The 25534-nt window shown below is 36.7% G+C and overlaps 2 protein-coding genes across 2 annotated transcripts in view; both read left to right on the forward strand.

Moving 5' to 3' along the window:
• The window catches only part of LOC140151323 (uncharacterized), a 57894-nt gene that overhangs the window by 18457 nt on the left and 13903 nt on the right, over positions 1 to 25534 (forward strand). The gene's annotated exons all lie outside the window — the stretch shown is intronic.
• Positions 2577 to 16838, forward strand: LOC140149583 (uncharacterized). Its single transcript, XM_072171661.1, has 4 exons — positions 2577 to 2613; positions 4417 to 4581; positions 16021 to 16174; positions 16617 to 16838. Exons 1-4 carry the CDS (start codon positions 2577 to 2579, stop codon positions 16678 to 16680), a joined length of 420 nt encoding a protein of 139 aa, XP_072027762.1. The 3' UTR covers positions 16681 to 16838.

Here is a 25534-nt window from a genome sequence, read left to right on the forward strand (position 1 = left end):
GGGCGCATTATCTGGGGTTTAGATGCCTTATCTGGGTTTAGACTGCGATATGCTAAGGTTAAGGCATCTTAGCCACAGGTAAGGAACGTAAACCCAGGATAAGGCCGTCTAAACCACAGGTAAGGCGCCTTATCCCTAGATAAGGGATGTAAACCCAAGATAAGGCAGTTTAAACCCCATATAAGGGACATGAACCCCAGATAAGGCGGAAATGACACATTTATGCTTCTGCTTTCATTCAAAAATCACATTTACGCTCTACCAAATGGGGGCCATCTTGGATTTCTGGGCAAAAATTATTTTGTAACGTCAAATTAATGTCAGATTCGGATTTCTTGGGGTCGACTTACCGGAAAAAGTGTCTTTGTAAACGATTTTAGGTAATCTGGTTCAAAACTTATTTTTTTTCAAGATGTCGCCGGCGGCCACCATCTTGGATTTCTGGGTAAATATGAGTTCGTAATGTCAAAGTAATGTCAAATCTGAAATCCTTGTGGTCGACTTATCCAAAAAAGTGTCTTTGTACACGATTTAAGGTCCTCTTGTTCAAAACTAAATTTTTCAAGATGGTGCCGGCCACCATCTTGGATTTCTGGGTGAAAATGATGCCGTAATATCAAACTAATGTCAGAATCGGAATCCTTGTACTCGACATATCCGAAAAAGAGTCTTTGTGCATGATTATAGGTGCTCTGGTTCAAAACTTAAATTTTCAAAATGGTGGTGGCCGCCATTTTGGATTTTGGCCTCTAGCGAAAAATGCCGGGATTTTCGCGAGGGACATGGTGGCTATTTTTTTCTAAATGGTCCATAGAAGTCGAATCAATCGTCAAACCTTACTAGCCAGAGAGTGGTCACCAAAGTGAACTTTTTCCCCTAACTACTATATACATCTGTGAGACTGCGTTGACACAAAGCTTTTAGACCACCTTTGTTCCAATGGACATTTTATTGTGAAATTTCATTGTACAAGGAATACATTAAAACAATTCCACATAGCCCCCGAATGAAATGTATTTAATTATCTTTGTAATCACTCAAAAAGCATTTTGTGTGAATTTTACATCCGGAATAGGTGCTATTAAATTTGTATGATCCTTTTTTTATTTTACATATAAAGTCTATGGGGGTGACGATTAGAAATGGACGGCAATATTGAAAAACCCTTATTTTGGGCCATACAAAAACGAATAGCGCTTAGTTCGGATGTAAAATTCACACCTGAGTGAGTACAAACATAATTAAATACATTTCATTCGGGGGCTATAGCAAAAACAAAAAAATGTCCTATACCTTAATGGTTATGGAACAAAGGTGCATTATCTATCATGTTCTTTCAATGAACATAGTTGATAACTTCTATGTGGTGTAGGAAGACAAAATGAACAAAAATATAATGATAGTATTTTAAAGCGAGTATCAAACGGAAACTAACATTTAGATTTCATCTACTTTTTGTTGATAATGAGAAGGTGATAAAAGGCGGGTTTGTAGAGATACCATTGATCATAACCACCTGGCATCGGTAATGAGGAAAAAATGGTTTGATTAATTTCTGAAAATCAATGTTTTACATGATAATAATTAATTATGTTTGAAGATTGCATTATTTCACTTTTCCCGCAAAAACACCTGTCCTTAATCTAGTCCATAGTTAAAATAGTTCTAATATAATATTATCATTCTATTTCTCGAGCGATAGCGAGATTTGCATTTCATTATTAAATTGGGCTCATGTTGTTATTTGGAGTTTGTTGGGATGAAAATCCATTAATTGTTTTGTTTTGGCTGACTATTTGACTGGCTGGATATAAAATAATCTGGTAATAATTTGTTTATGGAAGAATTTTGTTTTAATTACCAAAATCTGATAATTTGGATAATTTCAGCCCAGATTTACAACTAACATGTTCTAATTGATTACATTTTGAGAAAGCCAAGAATAATTTGCATTATGTTGAAAGTGACATTGCTTAATAATAATAATTTGAGAGAAATAAATGCCTTGAACATGCAAGTGACCAATCTCATTTAATAACAAGAGTTTCCGTGATTCATTCCGTGTTTCATAAAAGGGACATAAATCAAATGTCAATCGCAATTTATTCGAACTGAACGTTAGGAAAAACAGGATGAATTACGTCTAGGTGTGTGTAAGTTATTTCGCTTAATACCACTGCGACATTTCTCTCAAATTTGGAACTTGACAATACGAAACACTCAATAAATTGCAAAAAATGATTGTCCTGCTATATGAAGCGACCCATACACAAGTGCTGATCAAGAAACTGGAGTAGCCTGCCGGAAGATATTAAATCTGTTTCACTTAAATACAAGTTTAAAAAAGATGTCAAGCTTTTAAATCAAATGAATGTCTAGTTTGTTGTTTTTGCTCCAATGCTTTGTTTGTGTGTGTGTGTGGGGGTGTGTGTGTGTGTGTGTGTGTGTGTGTGTGTGTGTCTTAACTTTTAATATCCTTTTTCTGTAATATAAGGACCCCTTTGGAAATAAGTTTTTAAGCTTAAAGTTGTCAAGCTTTGTATGTTTACAATAAGTATTTTACCTGTAAGTGCAATATGATGTTTGTAATGTTCACTACCGTCTTTCATAGAGGTAAGACGTGCTTATTTTGCTCTGAGCTTTGTTTGCTACTGAGTTCTATTTGAACTTGTCTTCTGTTTTTGACTTGAATTTTTACAAAATTGTTTTTTAACTACAGTTACAGTATGTAGTTTTCGTTGTTTGCTTTTATATTTTGTTGTCTGTCCCTGAAGAAGAGCAGTTTATCTGCTCGAAACGTCGGTTGTATTTTTGTTAACTTTGTCTACCATCCCTGTGGTTTTGGCTTTTTTCTAATGCAGACGTAACAGTGCATGTACACCATTCTGGTTTACATACTGCATTAGTTTTTATCTTGTCTTTGTCTTTGTTCCCCACACCAAGTTGGTATACCTGGCTCGAATCTTTCCGACGATGTATAGGTAGATAAAAATGATGATTCAATTCAATTAAACGGATTTACATTTTAAATGAAAACTTACCCTGCTAATTCTAACTACAGCAACTAGCTAAATCCGGTAACTATAAAAACATTTTACTTTCTAATTTTTATTTTTCTAAACATAATACCTTTTAACTTGACATCAGTGAAACATCAGTGTACTTTCATTGAGCTGAAGCTAGGTGAAATTTAAAAACACGAACATAGGGAGTTATTTAATAATAAGGCTGAAAAAGTCATATCACACAACAAGCCGTTTGGTCAACACATTTACACTTATATTTTTTGCAAATTACTCTACCCAATTATTATTATCTGAACTTCTGAGCTGCTTGTGGGCGAATCGTCAGGTGATATATAGCGTCTTCATTTGTTTTATTCAAATTAGCCGCACAAACTATTTTAGGCACGGCGCGCCGCCTTGAAATTACATGTGTTTGCGACCAAATGGGTCAAGCATACCCTTTTTCCTGTGTAATAACTAAGGAACCACTAGGCTCATGTGCGCTTACACATAACTATGTTTTGGTCATTTTTGTTTGATACTTGCCTGCTGTGTAAAGCGTTAGTTAGAACCTCTATAAAACAATCCTTGCACAAAACACCTTGCATCCCAAACTAAAATACGACGCTTAAAATAGTTCGAGATTCAACGTTTAGGCCTATGTGAAACACTTTTTCTTCGACTAAGAATTAATAAAAGCCACCAAGCTGTGCTCAATAGTACTAAGTATTGTATACACTCAGGGCCGCCACTAAAGGGGCGGGGTATGGGGTTATGACACCCCCAATCATCATAATTTTGTCGGATAATATAATTTACTGTATTGGCAAGACCATGATCGTCCGCAATTTACAAGAGTCATATAAAAATTACATGTAGGCCAAAGCCTATTATTAACTTGTGTGTAATAGGACTTAACACGGTTTGGAAATAAGCTCTTCATTTGTAAGAGCTTTTCGATGATGTTTAATGTATAATGTGATGTTTTGGCTATTCATTTGGTATTGCAGACCTTAGAATCTAATTTAAGCATTCTAATCATGATGAGTACTGATAATAAAGCATCATTATTATTTTATAACTTGCCCGCACGGTCTAGTGGTAAGGGTAAAAGGTTCATTCCCAAAGAAAGTAAGTAATACATCTGCTGCTGTCATCATGGTTACTAGGTAAGAGGATTTTCTGCAAGGGATATATCACTTTCAAAACGCAAAAATATGAGAATAAATGAGAATTAAAACGCATTTGTTTAAGAATAAAAACAAAAACAACAAAAAGAATGTCATTGAAATCATTGAATGCCAATTTCGGCTTTTGTAAAGTATCTTTTTTAAATGATTATCTCGATGTTGCGGATCTTTATGTATACATTTGGCATCAATTTGAATGACCCATTGCCTTTTCTTTTTAGCACCGAATAAAGGCGCTCTCTCCCTTGAAGATGAGATTGATGCAAATCACGTCAGAATATCAGAAATGATGAAAAGCGGTGATTATTCGACCATTATTGAAGAGTTATTCGTTGACGATTGTATAAATGTAGCTAATGGACAAGCACCTAGATTTGGGAAGGAAGGTAAATATTTAAATTACTTGACACTTCAGATGTATAATAATCAAAGAGATTATGCCCAAAGAATACCTATAGTCTACATATCTACCTCGGTTCTAGCCGTATTTCTTGCGTATATTATATAGCTATATATGCAAACATGGATATGGAAAAGATACATCGACGACATTCTGGAAGTAGTAGCCAAAGACGTAGTTATACCGCTTACTGACCATCTTAACCAAGTCGATGAAACACAGTCCATCAAATTCACTTTCGAGAAAGAAGTCGACGGAAAGATACCATTCTTAGATACTCTAATTGTTTACCGCGATGATGGGTCCGTGAAGCTTTTTCGTTTATCGCAAAGCCACCCACACAAACCAGTACCTGAACTTCAAATCGCACCATCCCCTACATCAAAAACTTGGGGTAGTTCGCACACTGTTAGATAGGAAAGACAAAATTGTCACCGAAGATCAGGACAAAGAGGAGGAGGAAAAGATAATTAAAGGCGCTTTGAAACAGTGTGGATACCGGGACTGAGGTGTGGAAAAAGTCAAGGGCAAATGGCTACTCCTAAGCAAAAAGGAAAGAAGTGTAAAGACGACAGTGAAAAAGCCAGGGGATTGGTGACGTTACCGTATGTTGAAGGGGTGTCCGAGCGTGTTGCTAGAGTCATGAAATCTTATAACATCCATGTGGCCATGAAACCCCACAGCACTTTACGCAATCTTCTTGTCCATCCCAAAGATAAACGTGAGCCGCAAAATTCTACGGATGTCATTTACTCAATCCCATGCAAAAACTGTGATCTCACATACATAGGTGAAACTGGTAGAAAATTCGGGAATGCTTAGATGAACATAGAAGTGAGGCAGAGAAAGCCGCTACCAATATCCGCACCAGAACCAACAGGAAAGCTTCGCAATCTACCATCAATAAATCTGCGATAACTGACCATGTTAAGTACAATTATAATCATATCATCAATTGGAAGGAGGCAAGGATTGTCGGCAAAGAGAGTGACAAATACAAAAGATGGATAAAGGAGGCCATCACCATCAGAAAGCAAGGAGCAACAATGAACCGAGACGAGGGCCAGTACAACCTAAGTCACATCTATGACGACCTGTTGATGGAGAAATCGTCTGGCAACTCCGTTGCCAAACAGCGATCAACAACAGCTGTTCAGCGATCACCACGTCAACAGTAGCATTGAGAAAGATAGCTGGTAGCTATCGCAACGTCTTCACGTAAGTGTGTTTAACTTGGGTTAGTATATGAAGAAATATACAGTTTTATGGAACAGTCCTGATGAATTTATTCAAGAGGCAAGTACTACAATATGTCCTTTAAAAAAATCGTCGGCTGTTTTCTTTAAGAAAGTAGAATTAAACGGCGAATTATATCGAACCGTAATAAATTCTAACTTTCTGCGTGATTTTTGGCATCCTATGTTTTTCAGATAGAAAGCAGGAATGGTTCGAATATTTCGGAAGCAATCCCAGTATTAATCGGGTATCATTCACCACTACTGCATTCGGTGAGAATACTGGAATGGTTTGGGAAGATGGCATCGCAAATCTTGTCTTTTTGCAGATACAAGTATGTTTACAAGCGAGTCAAAGGCACTCTGCTCCGTTTCATCGAGATATACTTCTAGTGAAAAACAGTAAAGTTCAATCTCATTCTACAGACGAGTCGTAATCTGAAATGTTGGGTGGTGGCTGCTGTATACATTATTGTGGGACTGCGTGGAATCAACCTTTGCAGACGAGGCGTAATCTGAAATGTTGGGTGGTGGCTGCTGTATGCATTATTGTGGGACTGCGTGGAATCAACCTTTGCAGACGAGTCGTAATCTGAAATGTTGGGTGGTGGCTGCTGTATGCATTATTGTGTGACTGCGTGGAATCAACCTTTGCAGACGAGTCGTAATCTGAAATGTTGGGTGGTGGCTGCTGTATGCATTATTGTGGGACTGCGTGGAATCAACCTTTGCAGACGAGTCGTAATCTGAAATGTTGGGTGGTGGCTGCTGTATGCATTATTGTGGGACTGCGTGGAATCAACCTTTGCAGACGAGTCGTAATCTGAAATGTTGGGTGGTGGCTGCTGTATGCATTATTGTGGGACTGCGTGGAATCAACCTTTGCAGACGAGTCGTAATCTGAAATGTTGGGTGGTGGCTGCTGTATGCATTATTGTGGGACTGCGTGGAATCAACCTTTGCAGACGAGTCGTAATCTGAAATGTTGGGTGGTGGCTGCTGTATGCATTATTGTGGGACTGCGTGGAATCAACCTTTGCAGACGAGTCGTAATCTGAAATGTTGGGTGGTGGCTGCTGTATGCATTATTGTGGGACTGCGTGGAATCAACCTTTGCAGACGAGTCGTAATCTGAAATGTTGGGTGGTGGCTGCTGTATGCATTATTGTGGGACTGCGTGGAATCAACCTTTGCTTTTATCCTATATAATTGCGTGTTATTTAAAATATTATAAACATATTTATTATCTTTTAAGCTTCTTATAAACATACTGTATAATGTTAGCAAGCGAGTGTCAACTGGAAACTAACAATAACTTCATCTATCTTTTGTTGATAATTAGAAGATGAAAATAATTATGCGGGTTTTAATGATATCATTAATATTCACCACCTGGAACGGAACATTAACGCAAAGTGCTTGTTTGACAAAAATGGCACCGGTAATTAAAAAAGTCGTAAATTTTAAAAAGCAAGTTTTTACATGATTATTAATTATGTTTGAAGATATATTGCACTTTCTGCAAAATTATGTCGTTATACTACTGCATAGTTAAAATTGTTATATCATGCACTTAACACTTTCGAGCAATAGCGAAATTTAACACAGCATTTGCATTATTAAAAGCACCTATATGCTTATAAAACATTGATGTATGTACTATTTCTAATTTGTTTAGAATACACCCAACATTGCCAGAATTTACATTACAATGCCATTATAATTACATTATTGAATTGGGCTCATACTTTTATTTGGGGTTGGTGGGTGTAAAAGAACAATATTATACAGTTACCCTGTCAACAAGTTAGTTTTGTGAATTAATCTCTTTTAATCACAAAAGTACGGTTGTTTGATGGGATCATTTATTAGTTTTTTAAACAAAACATCATGTACAACTAAATTTTAGGCCTGAACAGCTAACTGTGATATCATGCTAATGAATACAGATGCTTTTGAGTCGTCATTCTCAACTTTAATTTTCACTCTTTTACAAAATTATTCACCTTTATAGCATTTTATAGCTTTTTCGGATATAAAATGTATCTGTTAATGATAAAATTGGTGGCGCTATTTAGTAACTGGAAATTACTCTTTCAACCTTTTAATACAAACAACTCCTTTTATTGTTTGATAAAATATGTTCATAAAATTTCCTTGTTGCTTGTTTCACCTATTCGCTGGAGTCAAGAAAATGACGTTTTCCCGCCCTCTGTTTGTACAGAAAGTCAATGGGGACTATTGTGCACCCTTAATACCGTTTAACTTGACATCGGTGAACCAGCTGTTTCATCGACGATGTGTAAGTAGATAAAAATGATGATTCAATTCAATTAAACGGATTTACATTTTAAATGAAAACTTACCCTTCTAATTCTAAATACAGCAACTAGCTAAATCCGGTAACTATAAAAACATTTTATTTTCTGAAGCTAGGTAAAATATAAAAAAAAGAACACAGGGAGTTATTTAATTAAGGTTGAAAAAAGTCATATCACACAACAAGCCGTTTGGTCAACAAGCTTACACTTATTTCTTTTTGCAAATTACTCTACCCAATTATTACTAGTATCACAACTTGATCTGAACTTTGTATAAGTCCAGTCCCTGGGATGCCTGACACATGTCTTCCGTCCCCACCATGCATTACTGCTGAGCTGCTTGTGGGCGAATCGTCTATCGCGTCTTCGTTTGTTTTACTCTAATTAGCCGCCTTGAAATTACATGTGTTTGTGACCAAATGGAGCCAACTCAAGCATACCCTTTGGGCTGTGTAATAACTAAGGAACCAGTTCTCATGTGCGCTTACACATAACTATGTTGTGGTCATTTTTGATGCTCGCCTGTTGTGTAAAGTGTTTAGTTACCAGCTTAATGGCAGAACCTCTATTCTTCGAAACAATAATACCATATTTATGAATAGCCTGTCGGCAAATCAATTCGGCGGCGAAGGAACAATGCGTTACGTAATCTATTGTATTTCCATATACTAGTATAACCGCCTTCGGTCGGTATGTTTCTTCTATTTATCCGTTGAACGTAGGTCAATGCAATCCAACGACCTTGATTGCGTTAATGTTGATCATTATCTTTATTTAACACAATAGTCATTTAATCACCCGTTAGCGACAAGTTAATCCACGCAAATCAATAATGACAATCAATATGAACGAAATGAAGAAGATCGACAACGCGTGATCAAACCATTTACATTATTTATGTTAGGTAATTATCATTTTACCTTTGGGACGGGGTTGATATACTTTTTGAATTAATTACTATTTGATATGCGCAGCTGCTTGATCCGTGGCAACCACATATAACGTTTGCATATCGTTTTACAGCATTGTAGTAGTCGCAACCGAATTGTCAAAATCAAGTAGGTATCGCGACCGACACTGTAAAGCAGTTAGTAAGTCAATAAGAAAATTATGATGATTTTGATCAAGTTAAACTTTTGATCCAAACATAAGGAAATAATTCCTACCTTGGAATTTTCAAATGGTATTCATCAGCGAGTGAGTGAGTATATCAGGTCGTGATCTTTTTGACCTTTCACCTGCTATAATATAAACAGACCCGTAGAATCCATGAAGTTGAACCGACCTAGTTCTTGCTGAGAAATGGTTGGTTGGCTTTGATGTGAACAGCTTCTTTGACTCCACATTGAACCACCTAATATCCCTGTCGAGTATGTGAATGTGGTTTGAGACCTCTGATGATGTACTACTAGTAGGCCTACTATGTTTATAAAACCGCGCTCAGTTTCACCAATATAGGCCTTTCTTCTTTGTACTGCCCAGTTACAGTTTTGCCCTTGCACGGGACGTAGTTTACAGACCTGTAATGTCCTTCTTGTCTGTCTTATCCTTGGGTGACACAAGGATTTGTCATTGTGTGCGGGTTGGTTTCAAGAACACGCTAACACCCGTAATTGCTAAAGGTCCTTCTTATAGCTTCAGAAGTGCCTTTGATGTAGGGGAACACTACGTGGCCTTTATATGGGCGTTTTTCGCCCACGTCGCTCGTTTTGTGAGTTTCGGTTGTGTAGCTTTATCGAGAGCCCATTTGGGGTATCTACATTTCGCTAAAGCGTTGTTGACATGCAACTTCTCGTCCTCACGATCCTGGTGGTTGGTGACCACAGTGTCGACAGCCCTATGGTACAAAGTTCGGATGACTCCTAGTTTGTGATCATCAATGGGTGATTAGAGGAAATTATTATTTTCAGCCACTTATATAAAATAACGTTTTATGAACCAACATTCCCTGAATTTTATTAGTTACTAGTTACTAATGCAACATTTACCATTGGGCCAGATGGGCCCGCCGAGGGCCCCAAGATTTTTGGGCCCCTTTTTAGCCCGAATACCCCTCGTTTCGTCCAAAATAGGGTAAAATTGCACAATTTGCGCACTTCGCGAGCACTGGCCCTTTGCATAGCAAAATTCGCCTTCATTTGGGGGCTAGATTAGTCTGAATTAAATATTTTTCGCCCGCTCCCGGCGCAAATATCCGAGTAAAACCTATATGCTTGCCCCTCTGCCGCCACTATTATAGATCTCATACTCAAACCAAAACTGGGCACTTGAGTGTACATGCCTTCCTCACGGTGAGTTTGGGTCATCCGAATTTTGGCCTGGCCCAGGGCCTCCAAAAAGGAAAATCCGGCCCTGATGATCTTCCGTATTAAACATTAATCTACAAAGTACTAACTGGTGGGTCACAATACTCATGATACTTTTGATACAGCCTGGAAACCAGGTATCTGCAGTTTCTGTATTTTTGTATTCGTTCCAGAATTCACAACAACCAAGTAACTTTAAAGGGGTTGTTTTAAAAGGAATCCATTACTCCATGAATGTCACATTCATGACACTATTACAGGTAATAACTCGGCCAAGATGAAGATGAATCTAGTCGTCTTAGTTGCTGGTATTTTCATCATATTTTGCAACTCTGTAAACTCCGAATTGGTGGACTGTATCGCTCTCTGTAATGAATGTGTTGAGGTTTCGGACACACTAACCCATATGGGCTGCACTAAGCATTGTGAAGAACACAAGCAGAATGATAATGGCAAAATGTCGTGTTCAAAATTAAGAGGTAAATGTTTTCTATTTAGTTTCTATTCTCATTTACCTTTCCAATCAGATATTCCTTAATCGAGGCAAAAGCAATATGAAAACCAAACAAGCCAACATGCAACATCCATGCCGATTCAGTAGATTGCTGCCTACAATATACTTTCGGCAGTGATGTCAAGTTCCACCAATTGCGAACAAAATATATTGGACCACTTTTGTTATTGTTTTATATTTGAAGAGCTTATTTCCAAACCGTGTTAAATTCGCAAGATTCACTTTGAAGAAAATTATTCATGGCAATGAAAAATAATTAGATTTTCTATAAGCTTCTATAAAATTACCGTGAAGTGAAGTTGATATATATAGGACTATGAAAACATGTTAAATATAAATCTGGAGACTTTTTTTGACGCAAAACGCAATTTCTTGCATGGACTAAACACCTTTTGACACAAAACACAGTATCTGATCTGTAACACAGATCTAACCACATTTTTTTATCAAACTAGTCTTAACAGAATTTATTAAAAACATACAAAATGTGATTCTCTCTACTATAAAACAATCTTTGCACAAAACACCTTGCATTCCAAAGTAAAATACGACGCTCAAAATAGTTCGAGATTCAACGTTTAGGCCTATGTGAAACACTTTTTTCTTCGACTAAGCATTAGTAAAAGCCACCAAGCTGTGCTCAATAGTACTAAGTATTGTATACACTCAGGGCCACCACTAGAGGGGCGGGGTATGGGGTTGTGACACCCCCATCATCATAATTTTGTCGGATATATATAATTTACTGTATTGGCAAGACCATGATCGTCGGCAATTTACAAGAGTCATATAAAAATTACATGTAGGCCAAAGCCTATTATTAACTTGTAGCTTGTGTTATAAGACTAACACGGTTTGTAAGAGATTTTCATATGGTATTGCAGATCTTAGAATCTAATGTAAGCATTCTAAACATGATGAGTACTGATAATAAAGCATCTATACTATTAAAGAGGAACTTGCCGATAATCGATACTCGATACTAATCGATACTTTGAAGATTATAGATAAATCATCTCAGAGATTATAGATAAATTATAAATTAATAAATAGATAAATAAATAAGTTCTAGCATTTCCGGATGAATGGTAAATGCATAGATAGATAGATAAATTAATAAATACAAAGAACTATTTGGATTTATTTGGTAGATCAACCAATGGTGAACCCGCACGCGTTGCTTCGTTGCTACGTACAAGCTTTAAAATACGCGTATCCTATACGCGCATGTTCAAGACAAACACACTGCTCACGGCGGATATTTCATGCTGTAACCGCTACACAGATGATTTTCGACAAATTTTAAGTGATCTTTTTGAAAGTGATCATAGTTTATCCGTTCGTGGTGACTTTCGATGGAGAGTGGGCATTATTAGCATGGTAACCGCAACCGCTATAATAAATCAGCTGCATTCGTTTACGATGACTGTTGGCAACTTATTTTGTGATAACTTTCCGAAGATTTTAATTTCAAGGTAGGCCTATAATATTGGAAGTATTTGAGTTTATTCGTTTGTCATGTTGTGATGAATTTCGATGGGGAGGGTGGAGCATTATTAGCATGGTAACCGCAACGAAACACTATGATATCTCAATGGCGTAGATTTCTTTTTGACATGGGGGGGGGGTAGAGATATGAAAAACATTTCTTGAACTTGAAGTAGGCATATTATAATAGTGAATCCAGCACCTTTTGGCAACATTAACAGTGGCGTAGATTTCTTTTGATATGGGGATAGGTAGGGTCCGTTTCAATTTCTTGAAATAGGCCTACAGTGAATCCTGCACCGTTTGGCGACAGAATAATTTATGGCCATAATGAAGATGGTATTTTATATGATGCAAAAGTGGAACAAATTCGCACGAAGACCGCAAAAATGGGCACTTTTAGTTTGGCCAAATATGAGGTTGATATTGTCAGAAACCCACATGTATATTATAGGCCTACAGGTGTCAACTTTCTTGGGGGTGATTGTATGGACCATTGCCCTTATCAAAATATGGGGGGGGGGGGATATCTTGAAACCCAATGTTGCTATTATAGGCCTACTTGATGAAACAGAAACAAATTTAAAAGAAAGAAAGAAAGAAAGAAAGAAAAAGAAAGAAAGAAAGAAAGAAAAAGAAAGAAAGAAAGAAAGAAAGAAAGAAAGAAAGAAAGAAAGAAAGAAAGAAAGAAAGAAAGAAAGAAAGAAAGAAAGAAAGAAAGAAAGAAAGAAAGAAAGAAAGAAAGAAAGAAAGAAAGAAAGAAAGAAAGAAAGAAAGAAAGAAAGAAAGAAAGAAAGAAAGAAAGAAAGAAAGCGAACAAGCAAGAAAATGAAATAGAGAGAAATGGAACGAAATAACGGGAAAGCAATAAAATAGATAGAGAGAGAAACTGAAAGAAAAAAGGAAAGACAAAAGTCAAAAGGGTGTTTGGTACAAAACTTACGCAAAAGATATATGCTAAAGGAAATCGTTTCCAAATAGAGGCAACAAATGGTACCACATCACTGACCGCGTACTAATTGAGCTGTTGAATCGATACCAATTGCCATGATTACCATTTCCATCGTTTATGCTAACTGCTACCGTTTACTAACCGCTCCTGTTTACTCATCTAGCGGGGGAAAGAGGAAAGAAAGAGGGAAAGAAAGAGAAACAACGGGAAAGCAAGAAAGAGAAAGGGAGAGAGAAACAAAGAAAGATAGGGAAAGACAAAGAAAAAATAGACAGACAGAAAGAAAGAAGAGAGAGAGAAAGAAAGTGAACAAGTAAGAAAAAGAAAGAGAGAAATGGAACGCATGAAAGCGAGAGAGAGAAACTGAAAGAAAAAAGGGAAAACGAAAGAAAAAATAAGTAAAAAGGGGAAGGAGAGGGGAAGAAAAAATGGAAAGAAAGAAAGAAAGAGAAACAACGGGAGAGCAAGAAAGAGAAAGGGAGAGAGAGACGAAAAGAAAGAAAGGGAAAGACAAAGAAAGAAAGAAAGAAAGAAAGAAAGAAAGAAAGAAAGAAAGAAAGAAAGAAAGAAAGAAAGAAAGAAAGAAAGAAAGAAAGAAAGAAAGAAAGAAAGAAAGAAAAGAGAAAAAGAAAGTGAACAAGCAAGAAAAAGAAAGAGAAATGGAACGCAGGAAAGAGAGAGAAAGTGAAAGAAAAAAGGGAAAGACAAAGAAAAAATAAGTAAAAAGGGGAAAGAAAGAGGGAAAGAAAGAGGGAAAGAAAGAGGAAAGAAAGAAAGAAAGAAAGAAAGAAAGAAAGAAAGAAAGAAAGAAAGAAAGAAAGAAAGAAAGAAAGAAAGAAAGAAAGAAAGAAAGAAAGAAAGAAAGAAAAAGAAAGAAAGAAAGAAAGAAAGAAGAAAAGAAAGAAAGAAACATCGGGAAAGTAAGAAAGAGAAAGGAGAGACAAACGAAAAGAAAGAAAGGGAAAGACAAAGAAAAAATAGACATACAGAAAGAAAGAAAGAAAGAAAGAAAGAACGAAGACAGAGATAGAGAGAAAGAAAGTGAACAAGCAAGAAAAAGAAAGAGAAATGGAACGCAGGAAAGAGAGAGTGAGAGAGAGAGAGAGAGAGAAACTGAAAGAAAAATGGGAAAGACAAAGAAAAAATAAGTAAAAAGGGTGTTTGATACAAAAAATTACGCAACAGATTTTATGCTAAGGAAGTCGTTTGCAATGTAGAGGCAAAAAATGGTAGGCCTGGTAGGCCTACCATCACTAACCGCGTAATAATTGAGCTGTTAAAAGCGATACCAATTGCCATTACCATTTCCATCGTTTATATATACTAACCGCTTCCGTTTACTAACCGCTCCCATTTACTCATCTAGCGGGGGCCCGCGCGAAGCGGGGGTACCCGCTAGTCATTATTATTTTGTAACTTGCCCGCACGGTCTAGTAGTAGTGGTAAGGGTAAAAGGTTCATTCCCAAAGAAAGTAAGTAATACATCTGCTGCTGTCATCATGATTACTAGGTAAGAGGATTTTCTGCAAGGGATATATCACTTTCAAAACGCAAAAAATGAGAATAAATGAGAATTAAAACAACAAAAAAGCAAATTCATCAACCTATATTTTGACAAAATTTGCAACGTTCATTCAACCCTAATTGTGATCGAGGCCCAAGTGCTTTCAAGAATGTCATTGAAATCATTGAATACCATTTTCGGCTTTTGTAAAGTATCTTTTTTAAATGATTATCTCGAGGTTGCGGATCTTTATGTATACATTTGGCATCAATTTGAATGACCCATTGCCTTTTCTTTTTAGCACCAAATAAAGGAATTCTCTCCCTTGAAGATGAGATTGAGGCAAATCACGTCAGAATATCCGAAAAAAATCCGGTAGTTCGCACACTGTTATAGGAAAGACAATATTGTCACCGAAGATCAGGACAAAGAGGAGGAGGAGAAGATAATTAAAGTTGCTTTGAAACAGTGTGGATATCCGGACTGATGTGTGGAAAAAGTCAAGAGCAAAATGGCTACTCCTAAGCAAAGAAGTCTAAAGACGACAGTGAAAAATCCAGGGGATTGGTGACGTTACCGTATGTTGAAGGGGTGTCCGAGCGTGTTGCTAGAGTCATGAAATCTTATAACATCCATGAGGCCATGAAACCCCACAGCACTTTACGCAATCTTCTTGTCCATCCGAAAGATAAACGCGAGCCGCAAAATTCTACGGATGTCATTTATTCAATCCCATGCAAAAACTGTGATCTCACATACATAGGTGAAACTGGTAGAAAATTCGGGAAGCGCTTAGATGAACATAGAAGTGAGGCAGAGAAAGTCGCTACTAATATCCGCACCAGAACCAACAGGAAAGCTTCGCAATCTACCATCAAAAAATCTGCGATAACTGACCATGTTGTGGACAATAATCATATCATCAATCATGTCAATTGGGAGTAGGCAAGGATTGTCGGCAAAGAGAGTGACAATACACAAGATGGATAAAGGAGACCATCACCATCAGAAAGCAAGGAGCAACAATGAACCGAGACGGCGAATTATATCGAAACGTAAGAGATTCTAACTTTCTGCGTGCTTTTGGCATCCTATGTTTTTCCAGATACAAAGCAGGAATGGTTCGAATATTTCGGAAGCAATCCCAGTATTAATCGGGAATCATTCACCACTACTGCATTCTGTGAGAATACTGGAATGGTTTGGGAAGATGGTATCGCAAATCTCTACCAGGACGATACACTCATTGGCTCAGAACGGTAAGCTTCATAGTATGCCAATTAAAGTACTAAAATAAATATACCGTAATCTGACACCCGCCATTTTTCGCCACGTTGCGATTTCTTTTCACCGATGACGGCACAAGATGATCACCCTTCCTTTTACGAGCTATTAACCAATAAATTGTTGTGGGGAGTTGATCCTAGTACTTTTATTTCTGGCTCACATAAGACGTATAGCCTTTATTCATCCTAAAAGAAGAGGGCATATTAACGAATAATGCCCATTATCATAGTAGGGTGTGTGGAATGGTGTTGAAGGTAAATTTCATCGCAAAGGTCACACAGCTACTTCAATATTCAAAAGTCTCATTTAACATGTCTTAATGCATGGTAATAACAAAAGGACTGCTCAGTATACAGATCTACCTGGAAAGAGATGGAGATCAATCACGTCAATTGTACTTTTGTCTTTTTGCAGATATATACATGTTTACAAGCGAGTCAATGGGACTCTGCTCCGTTACATCGAGATATATTGGTAATGAAAAACAACAAAGTTCATTCTCTGTCTCATTCTGCAGACGAGTCGTAATCTGAAATTTTGGGTGATGGCTGCTGTATACATTATTGAGGGAATGCGTGGAATCAACCTCTGCTTTAAGCCTGTGATCTTTTGTGTTCTTTGAATTATTATAGATATAACTTTTAAACTTCTTACAAATGTAGGCCATAATGTCATAATGAGCAAGAAATATAAAGATAGTAAGCGAGTGTCAACTGGAAACTAACATTTCATTAGCGCTTGGAAGATTAACGCAAATTGCTTGTATAACAAAACATGGTACCGGTAATTTAAAAAGTGGTAAATTTAAAAAAGTGATTTTTACATGATAATTGATTATATTTGAAAGACACGTGACCGTGCACGACGAATGAGCCGTAAAGGTCCTAAATTGTATTCTGAGTTACATTGTAAAATGAAGGTTGTATCCATAGGTACCTCAAGTTGGTGCGACATATATCACCATTTAATAGCGCTAGTCAAACACCTTTTAAACCAATCAATAATCCTATTGTTGAAGATGATAATAAGCTTCTATAGAACTTTTGGTCTTTGCTTGTTTTGGCTAAATCCTGTTCAAGTGGCCGGTGGGTTACAAAGCATTGTATTTTGTCTAGGTGTGTATAACCAACAATTAACAATGAGAGGACATTCCTGAATCTCGTGTACTTGGGGATGATTTGAAATGACTGCCAATTATGGTTGTTTGATATTTATTACCAGCAATGTGGAAAAAGAGACACATGTAGAACCGAAGAAAGTACCATCTTGTTGAAGGAGCAAAGTTCATTAAACCATAACCCCGCTTCTGGATATCGTTTGAAGTCAAATGATATAATGTACCATTTTAAGGCTTATGATATATATTTTTTAAACAGAAATAAAACTAAATTGACTGGGCCGAATTTCCGGATCATTCATGGTGTACGGTCACATATTGCACTTTTGGTGCAAAAAGATGTCCTACTATGTCCATAGTTTAAATCGTTATATCACGCACATAATACTTATTACCATTCTATTTTTCTTAGCGATAGCGAAATTTAAGACTGCTTTTGCATCATTATCTCTAATTCGTATAGAATACATCCAACATTGGAATAATCCCAGCAAACACAAAACGTTTTCGACATCATTCGCAAAAGGTTATAAAAGGTCGTTTAAATGTCGGGTTATATAAAGGGTACATTAATGGTATAAAACGTTTACATAACATTAAATAACATTTGTTGGTAATTTACTGCACAGCAAACACAAATGTTTTACAGAAAACATTTAATGTCAGGTTATATAAAGGGTATAAAAACGTTTTAATAACATTCCAAAAACATTTTTGAAAACTTTGTACAAATCATTCTAAACAGAATATTATTTTGGGGTTGAAATATTTTGCACACAAATGTTTGCCCAAAATATTTACAATAACGTTTTTAAAATATTTTCACGACCTTTATATAAGCCGACATTTAAATGTTATTAAAACGTTTTGTAAAATACATTTTAAGAACATTTCGTTGTTTGCTGGGTGCAAATATTTTAACATAATGTTAATTAAGTGTTGACAAATATTTGGCCAAAAATGTTTGCAAAAATAGTTTACAATGACATTTCGAAAACATTTTGAGAATAGTGTTGTAGTGTGTTTTCTTACAAAACGTTTTAAAACGATTTCATGACCTTTATATAACCCGACATGTTATTAAAACGTTTTTATCTGAACCAAAACCCAAAATATAACGTTTTTGTGTTTGCTGGGAATATACATCGCATTTCATTAATAAATTGGTCTGTTGGTTTGTTGAGTGTGAAAAGAACAACATTGGAATTATTACACTGTTTACAAGTTTTGTGAATCATGCCCATTCTATGTGATTAATCCCGTTTTCCATAAAAACTGAACGCGTCAGCTGAATTCGAGTACGCTTAGAGGGCACAGGCATGGACAATTCCAATCTGTTTATTTATTAATCTGTGCACACAAGTTTTCAATTCAACAGCTATATAAACTGAGCTCAAAAAGAAACTTTTTCACAAGGTGATATCTTAAAATCCTGTCCATCAAAAAGAACCAAAATTACACACATGATTACTTCAATACTCTACTCTAAACCAGTAACCAAGCAGTTATCCAACTGACAAAACAGCAAAATGCACTGACATGGAACAACTTCCTGTACCACATTCACAGCCCAATAATTGGCACCAGCACAAGAAATCTGTGAGAATATGTTAAAGATCCTTGCACAGGTGATAATTCCCAAGGAGTAAATGGAATAGTGTGGAACAAGACCTGTTTCTTGAAGAAAGTGTGTGGAAAGCAGCAAGAAGCACCGTTTCATCCTCTGTGACAGGATCTTGTATGCATTTTCACAAATTTTTTGTGCTGGGTGCCAAACATTGGGCTGTGAAAGTGGTCCAGGAAGCTGTTCCGTGTCAGTGCTTTTTGCTGCTGTGTCAGTTGGACAACTGCTTGGTTACATATATGTGTTTTGAGTAGAGTATTAAAGCAATCCTGTGTGTAATTTTGGTTCATTTTGATTGACAGGATTTTAAGATATGATCTTGTGATTCACAAGTTGTAAAAAAATTTAAGTTTCTTTTTGAGCTCAGTTTAGATCGCCAGCCTTTGTTAAAACCATGCATTAAAATGAGGCTCATGAATAGGTAAGTAGCTGTTGTGTAATGATCGTGCTTTATAATATTCTTTGTTCTCTAAAAGAATTCTCTTTACCACACCATCGACGTGCAATGCATTACTCATTTGGAAAGAAGCATTTCAATTAAATAGATTTGAATAATAAATGAAACCCTAACCTACATCAGTGAGTCAGCTGTGTACTTTAATTGAGCTGTAGTAATTAAATGGATTTACATTTTAGATAAAAACCTACCCGTCTAAATAACCCCAACCGTTTTTTGTTCTGATTAGCATTTGCTATCTTCCAAAATAACTGCAATAATTTTCTTTTCTGGTCAACAATATTTTTGACATCAATGAACCAGTGCACTTTCATCGAGCTGAAATCAAAAAGACAACAAAGGTAGTTATATCATTGTTGCAGAAAAAGCCATACCACAAAATAATGAGAATGATGGCTAAATGGTGAACTAGTAGAACAAATCAGTGATTTCATATATTTAGGTGCTACCTGCTCCAACTGGCAAACCATCTAACCTGATAACATAAGTTTGCAACCGGATTAATTATATTTCTGTATTTGTGTATGTGTTGTTCATAACAACCAAGTAACTTTAAAATAATTCATTAATCAATAAATGTCACATTCATCACACTACATGTATATTCCAGGTGATAACCCAGTCAAGATGAAGATGAACCTAGTCGTCTTAGTTGCTGCTGGTATTTTCATCATATTTTGCAACTTTGCAAATTCCGAATCAGTGGACTGTATCACTCTCTGTAATGAATGTGTTGAGGTTTCGGACACACTGACCCATATGGGCTGCACTAAACATTGTGAGGAAATCAAGCAGAGAGATAATGGCAAAATGTCGTGTTCAAAATTAACAGGTAAATGTTTATATTTTCGTAACACATAATATTTTATCTTTTTAATCAAAGATTCCTTGCTAGAGCAAAAATACGTACAGACAAACAAGTTAAGCATGTTCATTTTCAGTGGATGTTTGTCCGCAGTTTAGATCAAATCATCAGATACTGTAATTCGCTAAAAACAATGGGAATTATTTGACCATATTTGCAGCACACAAATTCAGCACAAATTGTGACTGAGGCGCAAGTGCTAATTTTAAGAATTCCATTGATATCATTGAATGCCATTTCAGCATTTCTAATTTATCAAAGATTGATCAGTAGTTTTGTTGTGTCCCATCTCCCCGCCTCTTCTTGTTTCCTCTGTTTCTGCTTTAGCTCACATCCCTCTTCTCCCTCTTTCGATTCCCGTACCCCTCTTTTATCGGTCCCTCTGGCCTTCATCCGCACCAACTGCTAAAAATGATAGAATGTGAAAACATAAGATATGAATAGTTTTTAAAAAGTCACTATAATTATTATAGATCTTGTAACAAGCTAATATCATCGTTGGATCCCATTTTTGTCTCACCTGAAAGGAGGAGACTATATTATCACTATTCCATATACAGTAAAACCTTGTCTATAAGCATATAGAGTGCTTCTGATGAAAGCTAAATTAATCTAGGCGCCATTATGGAGTTTGAGCAAATGAATTACAGATCCAAGCATATACAAACAAGTATTAGGCCTATTGTAAGACCAGTCTATTGTATTGTCATATTTATTCGCTTGTTTCGTATTAATTTAGCTTTCATCAAAAAAACATATATGCTTGTAGACGAGGTTTTACGGTATATGTATGTAGGGGTATTTTTACACGGGTGGGTGTATACATGTGACAAATTGGTTTTGGTTAAAGTTAAGTTTTGATTAAGTTGTCTCATGTGAGCAGTTCAAAGCACACTGCAACCAAACTTTGTTCAAAGCTGCATGTATTGGTGGTAACAAAGGTCACACATTGTAAAATAGGCTGACAATGAAATATCTGCTCTCATATAAAGAGTTCAAATCTTATCATACTTGGGCCATAGCACCGGGGGGTACTCAAGTTTGGTTTTGGTAGGGACGTGCCGCTGAGATTTTGGAAGTGGACCCATAAATATACCAATTTTTCAAGAAATTTGGACCCATTGATATACCAAAAGTCAAAATTTTCGGCCGAATTTAACCAAAATTGTCTTAGTTTTTACAAATTTTCCGAAAATTTTGGGAAAATTTTGAAAATATTAGCTAGATTAAGGAAAAATTGGGCTGTTTTCCGAAAAAATTGAGAAAATTTTGAAAAAAGGACCCATTCATATACCAAAATAGGCTTTGAAAAAGGGGCCATTGATATACCAGAAGGCTGAAAATGCTACCCATGTTTGCGGCATGTCCCCGTATGGTCATTTGTACTGAGTACCCCCCGGGCCATAGCAGCGCTATGGGACTTTTCATGTAATGGCGGTGTTCAAGGTCACACACTGGGGTCAAAGATCATTTGAGGTTTACCTGTAAAATAGGCTGCAAATAAAATAAAATATGGTCTCCAATGAATATTTGCTATGCGAGGAGTTCACTTCACATGTCTTCGGACGATCTTTTTTTTTTTTCCTTTTTATCAAAAGCAGGTGGTCGCCATGCAGCCGATTTTCGTGGTTGAAGAACCGCTTTGTTGGCATCAATGATTTCATCGTTGTGGATTTTCATATATGTAAGGTGGCATCATCTTGTATGATTAGAATGAACCATTGCCTTTTCTTTTCAGCACCGATCAAAGGCAGCCTCTCCCTTGAAGACGAGATCAATGCAATGAATGCGAGAGTATCAGAAATGACCGAAAGCGGTGATTATTCGGCCATTATTGAAGCGTTTTTCTCTGATGATTGTATGAATGTCGGTAATGGACTAGCACCTGCATTCGGGAAAGAAGGTAAACATTTGAATTACTTGATACCCCAGTTTTAAAACAATCAAAGAAATTACTAATTCAAAACTGCCACGTAACGCTATGGTAAATCCGCCATTCTTGTTTGTCGCTCATGGAGGGCAAATAGTGTAATTAAAGCACTTCAGGCTTAGTCTTTCATCTCAGGGCGTCGCTGTGGAGCAAATCACAAATTATATAGTGAAATCAAGTTCCGCTAATCGCAAGCAAAGTTTATTTGACCGCTTCTGTTCATCACGTGTATTTTAATGTTGGCCTTGTGTCACCTGCGCACCTTGGGAGAACAATGCTAGTGCATTGAAAGGTCAACCCAGGTTAAATAAGAATGAAATAAATAAATAAAATCACACATTACGCATTTGTAAACTCTTAACGCATGGTGAATGATAGGCACGAAAGCTGTTTATGTACTTGACTATGGTGCGAGAGGACATGGGTTCGAACCCTGTCGGTGGTTTAGTACGCCCTCGTGGAAAATTGAGTTAGCTCGAAATTCCCCTGAACAAGGAACTTCCTGCTAATTGTCTCGTTGTAACCCGTACGAAACTCGGGGAGCTGATCCTGGTTGTGAATGTCATTGTGGAATGTGCCCCTGAGATTTGTTAAATGGTTCATGGAATGATGTGGGGTCGTAGTGGTCAGCGACAACCTGTAAAGTGTGCTGAGGCTTGTAGGGCATACTAGCGTTATGGGGACTCTCTTGTTTTTTAAGTCCAAGAGCTGAAAAAACCAACACTAAAAATGTAAAATTTGTTGTTGAGTCCATTTGGTTGAACAGTTCCAAGTTTGAAAATGAGTTTATGTTCAGCATCAATGTGACCTTGACTATTACCTCTGGTGCAAATGGCTGTATCCAAATAAAGTACCGGTATGCAGTTTGAAAAATGCCACTAGACTAAAAGTATGAGGTATTTGGTCATAATGCTATAGTGGGCAGCTGAATCACTGGCGTGTGATCATTAATAAGAACTCAGAGGCTATTTTTGCGAGCCGAGGAAAATGCAGTTGCAATTAAAATCAAAGGAACATGAAAATCACATGTTTGGTCACTTTCTTTACAATAATTGACAGTCTTATTCTTCCACATGGCCACCATTCCTCTGTATGCATATATCAGCTCTCCCCAATATGGCATTCACATCACGTCTTATGAGAGACGTCCTGCCTGGGGATGTCAACTTGTGCAATTATCTGGAGTTCATCAAGGTCTGCAGGAGAACTTGAGAAAACCTTCGATTTCAGATAGCCCCCACAAGATCAGGAGATCTTGGGGCCATTCCATTTGGTGCTTCAAAGCAATCACAAAATTGCCAAACAATACTGCAAGGCCGTGAAGGCGTTCTGTCAATATTACTGTAAAGAAAGTGGTGAAACTGTGATTTTCATGTTATTTTAATTGACTTCGCGCAACTGAATATTTCCATGGCTCACAGAAATAGCCACTGAGACCTTATTAGTGATCACACGCCAGTGATTATTCAGTTGTGGGAGTACAAGATGTTATCAACTAATTATATTGACTAAATACCCTCATATTTTTTTAATCTAGAGGCATTTTTCAAACTGTATACTTTATTTTGATACACCTTTATGTGAGTGTGCATGTCAAGAATAAACCTCCTGCGTGTTTTGGCATCATATGTTTTTTCAGATGTGAAGCAGCAATGGTACAGTTGGTTCGGAAGCAATCCCCGTATTAATCGGAGTACTTACACTACTACTGCATTCGGTGAGGATAACGGAAGGGTGTGGGAAGATGGCATCTTATATGGCTACCAGGACGATGTACTCATTGGCTCAATGCGGTAAGCCTGATATGCCATTACACAACCTAGCAAAGCCAAAAAACTCTTTAAACGTTATAAACGTGGTATATTGGTTTTAATAACATTTAAATGTCAGGTTTTATAACGGTCACGAACACGTTTTATATGAAAAACACTACAACAACATTTTTAAAATGTTGTGAAAATGTTGTGAAAATATTTTTGGCAAGCATGTTTGGAAAATACCGTAAAACCTCGTCTACAAGCATAAAGAGTGCTTCTGATGAAAGGTAGATTAATCAAGGCGCCATTATGGAATTTGAGCAAATAAATTACAGATCCAAGCATATATACAAACAAGTATTATTGTAAGACCAATCTATTGCATTGGCATATTAACGCATGTATCGTATTAACTTAGCTTTCATCAAAAACACTATATATGGTTGTAGACGAGGTTTTACGGTATTTTATCAACTTAGATAACATTTTGTTTATAGAATGTTTTGCATGAAGTTTTCAACAATGTTTTTGGTACGTTTTTACAATGTTTTATACCCTTTATATAACCCGACAATAAAACGTTTTCTGTAATACGTTTTGTGTTTGCTGTGGCTCTTAAGCGGACTTCCATTCACACCTTCAATGATGCGAATATGTACAACACAATACCCTTAGTATAATGATATAACCTTTAATCATGTTGATAGTTGACAGAAATCATTACCATTATTTTGTTTTTGTCTTTTTGCAGGTATATGTACATTTACAAACGCGTCAATGGCACTCTGCTTCGTTTCATCAACATATATTTTTAATGTAAAAAGTCCGAGTCGTTATCGGAATCGGACTGAAATTTTGATTGGTGGCTGCTATGTATATTATTGTGGGACTGCTTTTAGCTCGTGATCTTGCATGTTCTTTCAATATGAACATAGTTGATCAAACAAAGTGAACGAAACATACAGGGTGTCCCAAAAAAAGAGCCCCTCATTGCGCCCTCTTTTTCTCCTATTTCAGAAAAGTTGATCGAGTATATGTTGATATGTAAAGAAGCCTTTACCCGTTAGCTTTAATAAACCGAAACAATTATTTCAATCGGCTCATAACTTTTGAAGATATGCCCTTTTAAAGAAATGTATCCGTTTTTCACCCTGTCCACGGAGGAGGTTTGGCTATTTCAAAGATTGAAAGGTGCATATTACATGCATGAATATAAAACATTCCTCGGTGATAACTTTATAAAATAACAACTTTATTTTAGGGAATGGGCTTTACAGGTGGGCGTATGGGTTATGGATTTTGTTAAGTGTCATTAATTTGGAAGAAATTGATGTGGGATGGGACTTCTTTTGCTATACTTACACTTACTAAGTTTTTTCTCGGTTATTTTATGCCTTTTTGTTTTATTATGTTTCTTACTTTCTTACTTTATTGTTTCTTGCTTTCTTTTTATTGACAACATAAGTCATATCTCTTTTTGGAATAAAAGGTAGCACTGAAAAGGGCTGTTTGGTTTGTCTTTGGTTCTTTTGAAATGAGTTTTATACTGTGCTGCTCTGCCCTCTACCTGGTTGCCTCCCTG

This window comes from Amphiura filiformis, chromosome 4, assembly GCF_039555335.1.
Source record: "Amphiura filiformis chromosome 4, Afil_fr2py, whole genome shotgun sequence".
Lineage (NCBI taxonomy): Eukaryota > Metazoa > Echinodermata > Ophiuroidea > Amphilepidida > Amphiuridae > Amphiura > Amphiura filiformis.